The 8,485-nt window shown below is 37.9% G+C and overlaps 1 protein-coding gene across 1 annotated transcript; it reads left to right on the top strand.

Annotated features, from left to right (window-relative positions):
- Positions 1-7,027: 7,027 nt before the first annotated feature.
- On the top strand, positions 7,028-7,978 carry LOC123318269. The gene has a single exon (XM_044904886.1). The coding sequence runs from the start codon at positions 7,028-7,030 to the stop codon at positions 7,976-7,978; it is 951 nt and encodes a 316-aa protein (XP_044760821.1).
- The last annotated feature ends 507 nt before the right edge of the window (positions 7,979-8,485 follow it).

Raw genomic sequence — 8,485 nt, 5'->3', positions numbered from 1 at the left:
TATTATAACATTGGCTCCAGTTATTACAACTTTCATCTTTCAAAACACCTCTATATTTATGATGGCTATCATCCTTAGTTTGTGGACTGCTCACTTGGGGAATCGTATTTCAGGATGTTTCAAACACTCTTTAAGTGTCTTTTTGTCAAGAAGAGCTTTAGTGATTATGTAATAATTTTAAAAACGTTATATATTTCATTTTCGTTTTTTTTTTTATAACAAATGAATGTGAGAGAGTGGTGCTCTGGAGATAACTTAAATTAGGAATGCATTAACTACACAGTCGCTAGTTTATCCTACGAAAAATTTGGCAGTCTGGGGAGTCAACTACTCTCTCAGGGTAGTTAAATGGACGGCGAATGAAATTCTCGAGTTCGATAGAAGAGTTTGAATATGAATCGTAGCCTGCATCCTAGCTCTTCGATATACAAGGACTCTCTTTGCTTATAGGAGGACTATCCTCAGTGACTGCCCAGCAGCAGACAAGGTTCGCTCAGGCTGGTTCTAGGGGAACTCATGAACTGCTCCTCCTCTGTTATCACCTCTTCCCTTGGAAGATGGCACTGGAGGTAGAAGTTTAGCTCTTTGAGCTCGTTTGTGTGCCACAATAGACCGCTTTGGTCGCGGTAGCAGGTCTGGGGGATTCGACAGATGCGCCGAACAAACTGTAACTGTAAGTCTTCGATACAAAGGATATACTTTCCTTGAATGCAGGAAGACAGGGGTTTCAAAGTTTGCAATACCAGCATTATACACAAAAGTTGGAAATGGAATAAGATTATTGAGAGGTCAAGACCCACTCAAGGGAACAGTAGCTCATAATAAAATCAAAGTCCAAGAGCTAGAGTGCTTTGGAGAAGCTAATATCCGACATATGAATCGATCTTAAGCTAGTAGGAAAATCTATCACGCCAGCAGAACAAAAGATATTAGAAAGCCAGATTAGACAAGCAAAACTGAAGTTTTCATTCGAATATCATATGAGTAAACATATACTTTATATATTTCAAGAGATTGAAAGACCATGACTTGCTGTAAAAATCATCTTCTGCTTTTCTGGAGTCGGCTGAGCTGATGTCGGAAACGGGAGGATTTGTTCATCAAGATGGAGTGATACTAGATACTAGAATACTAGGTAGTATAAGAAGATTATAATGCTAGTGGTCACCTCAACATCTTGCAGGGCTAGCCGTGATCGACGAAAACTCTTATGCACATCTGTACACAGTTTTTGATTTGAGATGCACATGTTGAATTTTAGTTCGATAGTTCAGATAGGAATTGTGATTTCAGTGGTCAATTCGGCAAAGTGTCATATCAATTCCTCGAAAACTGTTGGATCAATTCGAACCAAATCTTGAAACTTTACATTGTTTTCGGATTGAGATGCACATATTGAATTTCAGTTCGATAGTTCTGATAGGAATGAAGATTTCAGTAGTCGATTCGGCAAAATATCATTTCAATTCCTGAGGTACTATTGGATCGATTCGAACCAAATCTTGAAACTGCACATAGTTTTCGAATTGAGATGCACATGTTGAATTTCAGTTCGATAGTTCAGATAGGAATTGAGATTTCAGTGGTCAATTCGGCAAAGTGTGATACAATTCCTCGAAAACTGTTGGATCAATCGAACCAAATTTTGAAACTGCACATAGTTTTCGAAATGGGATGCACATGTTGAATTTCAGTTCGATAGTTCAGATAGGAATTGAGATTTCAGTTGTCAATTCGGCAAAGTGTGATATCAATTCCTTGAAAACTGTTGGATCAATTTGAACCAAATTTTGAAACTGCACATAGTTTTCGAAATGTGATGCACATGTTGAATTTCAGTTCGATAGTTCTGATAGGAATGGAGATTTCAGTGGTCGATTCGACAAAATATCATTTCAATTCCTAAGGAACTATTGGATCAATTCGAACCAAATCTTAAAACTGCACATAGTTTTCGAATTGAGATGCACATGTTGAATTTTAGTTCGATAGTTCAGATAGGAATTGAGATTTCAGTGGTCAATTAGGCAAAGTGTGATATCAATTCTTCGAAAACTGTTTGATCAATTTGAACCAAATTTTGAAACTGCACATAGTTTTCGAAATGGGATGCACATGTTGAATTTCAGTTCGATAGTTCAGATAGGAATTGAGATTTCAGTGGTCAATTCGGCAAAGTGTGAATCTAATTCCTCGAACAATGTTGGATCAATTCGAACCAAATCTTGAAATTTTTTATTCGGCAAAGTGTGATATCAATTTCTCAAAAACTGTTGGACCAATTCGACCCAAATCTTGAAACTGCACATAGTTTTCGAAATGAGACGCACATGTTGTATTTCAGATCGATAGTTCTGATAGGAATGGAGATTTCAGTGGTCGATTCGACAAAATATTATTTCAATTCCTAAAGAACTCTTGGATCAATTCGAACCAAATCTTGAAACTGCACATAGTTTTCGAATTGAGATGCACATGTTGAATTTCAGTTCGATAGTTCAGATAGGAATTGAGATTTCAGTGGTCAATTCGGCAAAGTGTGATATCAATTCCACGAAAACTGTTGAATCAATTCGAACCAAATTTTGAAACTGCCCATAGTTTTCGAAATAGGATGCACATGTTGAATTTCAGTTCGATAGTTCAGATAGGAATTGAGATTTCAGTGGTCAATTCGGCAAAGTGTGATACTAATTCCTCGAACAATGTTGGAACAATTCGAACCAAATCTTGAAATTTTACACAGTTTTCGAATTGAGATGCACATGTTGAATTTCAGTTCGATAGTTCAGATAGGAATGGAGATTTCAGTTGTCAATTCGGCAAAGTGTGATATCAATTCCTTGAAAACTGTTGGATCAATTTGAACCAAATTTTGAAACTGCACATAGTTTTCGAAATATGATGCACATGTTGAATTTCAGTTCGATAGTTCTGATAGGAATGGAGATTTCAGTGGTCGATTCGACAAAATATCATTTCAATTCCTAAGGAACTATTGGATCAATTCGAACCAAATCTTGAAACTGCACATAGTTTTCGAATTGAGATGCACATGTTGAATTTCAGATCGATAGTTCTGATAGGAATGAAGATTTCAGTAGTCGATTCGGCAAAATATCACTTCAATTCCTAAGGAACTATTGGATCGATTCGAACCAAATCTTGAAACTGCACATAGTTTTCGAATTGAGATGCACATGTTGAATTTCTGATAGTTCTGATAGGAATGAAGATTTCAGTAGTCGATTCGGCAAAATATCATTTCAATTCCTAAGGAACTATTGGATCGATTCGAACCAAATCTTGAAACTGCACATAGTTTTCGGATTGAGATGCACATGTTGAATTTCAGTTCGTAAGTTCAGAAAGGAATTGAGATTTCAGTGGTCAATTCGGCAAAGTGTGATATCAATTCCTTGAAAACTGTTGAATCAATTCGAACCAAATCTTGAAACTGCACATAGTTTTCGAAATGAGATGCATATGTTGAATTTCAGTTCGATAGTTCTGATAGGAATTGAGATTTCAGTGGTCTATTCGGCAAAGTGTGATATCAATTCCTCAAAAACTGTTGAACCAATTCGACCCAAATCTTGAAACTGCACATAGTTTTCGAATTGAGATGCACATGTTAAATTTCAGATCGATAGTTCTGATAGGAATGAAGATTTCAGTAGTCGATTCGGCAAAATATCATTTCAATTCCTAAGGAACTATTGGATCGATTCGAACCGAATCTTGAAACTGCACATAGTTTTCGAATTGAGATGCACATGTTGAATTTCAGTTCGATAGTTCAGATAGGAATTGAGATTTCAGTGGTCAATTCGGCAAAGTGTGATATCAATTCCTCGAAAACTGTTGAATCAATTCGAACCAAATTTTGAAACTGCACATAGTTTTCGAAATGGGATGCACATGTTGAATTTCAGTTCGATAGTTCAGATAGGAATTGATATTTCAGTGGTCAATTCGGCAAAGTGTGATACTAATTCCTCGAACAATGTTGGATCAATTCGAACCAAATCTTGAAATTTTACACAGTTTTCGAATTGAGATACACATGTTGAATTTCAGTTCGATAGTTCAGATAGGAATTGAGATTTCAGTTGTCAATTCGGCAAAGTGTGATATCAATTCCTTGAAAACTGTTGGATCAATTTGAACCAAATTTTGAAACTGCACATAGTTTTCGAAATGTGATGCACATGTTGAATTTCAGTTCGATAGTTCTGATAGGAATTGAGATTTCAGTGGTCTATTCGGCAAAGTGTGATATCAATTCCTCGAAAACTGTTGAACCAATTCGATCCAAATCTTGAAACTGCACATAGTTTTCGAATTGAGATGCACATGTTGAATTTCAGATCGATAGTTCTGATAGGAATGAAGATTTCAGTAGTCGATTCGGCAAAATATCATTTCAATTCCTAAGGAACTATTGGATCAATTCGAACCAAATCTTGAAACTGCACATAGTTTTCGGATTGAGATGCACATGTTGAATTTCAGTTCGATAGTTCAGATAGGAATTGAGATTTCAGTGGTCAATTCGGCAAAGTGTGATATCAATTCCTTGAAAACTGTTTGATCAATTCGAACCAAATCTTGAAACTGCACATAGTTTTCGATCTCGAAATTTCATCGACCTCAATGTAACCGTTCGATCTTGACAAAAATTTAACTGACCCCATCTTTTTGGGAATTTTTCGAAGGTCAACTTTCGAGATTCTTAACTCCTATAAGAATCATCGTAGATCCAAAAGTGATATATTTTTCGAAAGAGCAGCTCGCCTAGTAGAAAATCTCGAAATTTCATCGACATCGGTGCAACCGTTTGATCTTGACGAATTTTCATGTGATACCATCTTTTTTGAAAATTTTCGAAATCAACTTTTGACACGCGTATCTCCTACAAAATCATCGCAGATCCGAATATTATACATATCCTAAAAAAGCAACTCTTTTAGTGACAAATCTCGAAATTTCATCGACCTCGATGTAACCGTTCGATCTTGACGAATTTTTAACTGACCCCATCTTTTTGAGAATTTTTCGAAGATAAGCTTTCGAGATGCGTAACTTCCACAAAAATCATCGTTGATCTACAAGTAATACATACTTCAAAAGAGCAGCTCTCCTAGTAATAAATCTCGAAATGTCATCGACATCGGTGGAACCGTTTGATCTTGACGAATTTTTAAGTGACGCTATCTTTTTTGGAAATTTTCGAAATCAACTTTTGACACGCATATCTCCTAGAAAAATCATCGTATAGTTAAAAGTGGTGCATATTCTTAAAGAGGAACTCCGTATTTTGAAATTTTTTCAGTGGGCCCATCTAGAAGATTGTTATTATTTGGAATTGCCACGTCGATGAATAGTGCTCTGTCCTCATCCTTATTGAGCAATATGAGGTCTGGTCTATTGTGTGTTATTTTCCGGTCTGTGAGAACCGTGCGATCCCAGTAGAGCTTGTGATGTTCGTTTTCCAGCACAGCATCCGGATGGTAATTGTAATAAGGAACCTTTTTCGAAGTTAGAAGTTTGTGTTTTAGTGCCAATTCTTGGTGAAGAATCTTGGCAACAGCATCATGTCTATTCTTGTACTCCGTGCCCGCGAACTTCTGACATCACCCGGTGATGTGCTGGATAGTTTCATGTGTCGCACAGCCATAACGACAGCTATCGTCCGCCACTGAGGCATCCTTGGCGATGTATTTCATGTAATTTCTTGTTGGAATCACCTGATCCTGGATGGCGAGCATGAAGCCCTCTGTCTCAGGAAACAACCTTCCGGAAGTCAACCAGTAGTTCGACGCAGATATGTCGACGTAATCATGGTTGACCTCGTTCTGGTGCCTCCCATGCAAAGGTTTGCCAATCAGTTTCTGCATTTTACTTTCTGCAGAGTGTTCGACGGTTTCCAAGTGATCCTGTTGTAGCTTTAATGGTGTAGAACTATCAGCAACACAAACTACTCGATGGAGTTCTGACGAAGCTGCCTTGCTCAAGAAATATTTTCGAAGTCCTTCAATTTCCTGGGACATACGGTTGGAAAAATCAACAATTCCTCTACCCCCAAGATGTCGTGGCAGCTCTGTCCGTTTTATTGAGCTTTTGGGGTGATGTTTATTGTGTTTAGTCAGCATCGTCCTTATATTTCTCTGTAAAGCTGCTAAATCGGTGGTCGTCCAAGAGATAATACCAAATGAATAGATCAGCGCCGAGCAAGCGTAGGTGTTAATCGCTTTTATCAGATTCTTGCTGTTAAGACCAGTTTTCATAATCCTCCTCAATCTTCGGGTGAACTCCTCCGTTAATTCTTTCTTCATCTGGGTCTGATTGATTTTTCTTGCCTGTTTTATGCCTAGATACTTGTATGTGTCTGCTTCCTTTAATGCTTCAATTTCTGCACCTTCCCTGAGTTTGAACGTACCATCTTCTATTTTTCCTCTCGTTATGTTCAGCAGTCGACATTTTTCTAGTCCAAACTTCATTTTGATGTCTTCCGAGAATCCTTCCACCATTTTCAGCATCAATTGCATTTGTTTTTTGGTAGATGCGAAGAGTTTCAAGTCGTCAAGTCGTTCAAGTCGTTATTATTATTATTATTATTATTATATGGTTTTTGTCTTCATGTCTAAGAGAGAGTCTACAACCGAAATTCGCCAAGGTTAAAATTGGGAACACCTCAAGAGCAGCTAAGTCAACACAGAGGTTTGCTCTTAGGTTTTGGATAAAACAAGAACTCCGACACAAGTTTAGACTCAGAGAAGCAATTTTCCTCGACATATGGAAATTACATATGGAACTTACATCCAGCTATATGGGATTGCCTGGAGAGAAGGACTCGGGAAAGGATGGAGTTGGAGGGTGAGAAACGCTTTGAGAAGCTATCCAAGAAATTTCTTGGATAGCTTCAATTGTAGTTCAATTGAACTACTTGAGATCTCATAATATTCCTGAACAACCAACCCAAACAGTATATTCGACGTTTAAATTTCACCCAAGAACATTAAACATGACCGACATTTCACTATCATCTGCCGAACAAGATCTTCTTAACCAGGGCCTTAAATGTTCTGCACCTCTCAAGCCTTCTTCTGTACTTTTAGACTCGTTCACCTCACATATTGAAAACATTTTTAATCGGTGCAGATTAGAAAATTTTGCCACCATAACATTAGAAACAACTAACATCATCAAATCCTTCTTAAGACATCAAACTACAAAATTTGGGAGTTCTTCCTCTGTCATAAAATCATTGTTGAACAAAATCAACGTAAAAAATCTCTTGGTCACCAAAGCTTACAAGGGCAACTGCACCGTGATCATGAGAATGTCTGATTACATTTGCAAAACTGAAGACTTCCTAAATTCAACAGATTTCGACAGAACCCCCAAAGATCTCATACCTGGTTTTCTTAAGAAGGTAAATTCTACCATCAAACAAAATAAAGATATTTTGCAGCTTTTCAATTTTAAAATAGATTGGCTTATCTCGTCTGTACCGGTCACTCCTCTGTTATATAGTTTGCCAAAGATCCACAAACCAGGCATACCCGTTCGCCCAATCGTTTCCTTTGTTGGCACCACTGCCCACGGCTTGTCTTCCTTCCTCGGTGATGTTTTTCAACGCCATTTAGATTACAGATCAGAATTCTCTATCAAAAATTCTTCAGAACTGGTACATCAGATCAAAGACCTCAAATTTCCCGAGGGAGCAACCATGGTCTCCTTCGATATAGTCAACTTATACCCATCTACTCCACCGGTTGAAGCCGCTGAATTAATCAACCAACTTTTGGCCTTTTCCGATCTTAGCGACGATGTTGGGTCTTCTCTCTCAGCTTTACTAAAAGTTTGCCTGGAGCAGAACTTTTTCAAATTCAACAACCGATTTTACATCCAAAAAAAACGGCCTAAGTATGGGATCTACCCTGGCGCCATTGCTTGCAGAGTGTTTTCTTAAATATCTTGAAAATAAACTCAAGGACAATAACTTGTTCAAAAAACACATTCTATTTTGGAGACGCTATGTGGACGACATTTTTTGCATCTTCCTGGGAGATCAATCTGACCTCGATATGTTCCTAGATTTCATTAACACACTGCATCCTAGAATCACCTTCACCGTTGAAGCACAGACAAATGGAACCCTTCCGTTTCTAGACTTGCTTTTGCGCTCGAGAGATGATGAGATCGAATTCTCTATCTACAGGAAGCCCACAACAACTGATCATGTGATCCCTTTCTCATCAAATCATCCACTCCAGTACAAGCTTGCCGCCTTCCGTTCCTTCTTCTATAGACTGTTGACAACTCCATTGTCCGCTGAAGATTACGAAACGGAATACATTATACTACAAATAGCACACAACAATGGCTTCCCTATGAACTTGGTCCAGAACACTTTTCGCTGCATTTCCCATAAGATCATGATTAGACATAACACCCATTTAACCCCTATATCAGATGA

The sequence above is a fragment of the Coccinella septempunctata genome, chromosome 8 (assembly GCF_907165205.1).
Source record: "Coccinella septempunctata chromosome 8, icCocSept1.1, whole genome shotgun sequence".
Lineage (NCBI taxonomy): Eukaryota > Metazoa > Arthropoda > Insecta > Coleoptera > Coccinellidae > Coccinella > Coccinella septempunctata.
The sequence above is the reverse complement of the archived record's forward strand: the minus strand, read 5'-3'. Positions and strand labels throughout refer to the sequence as shown.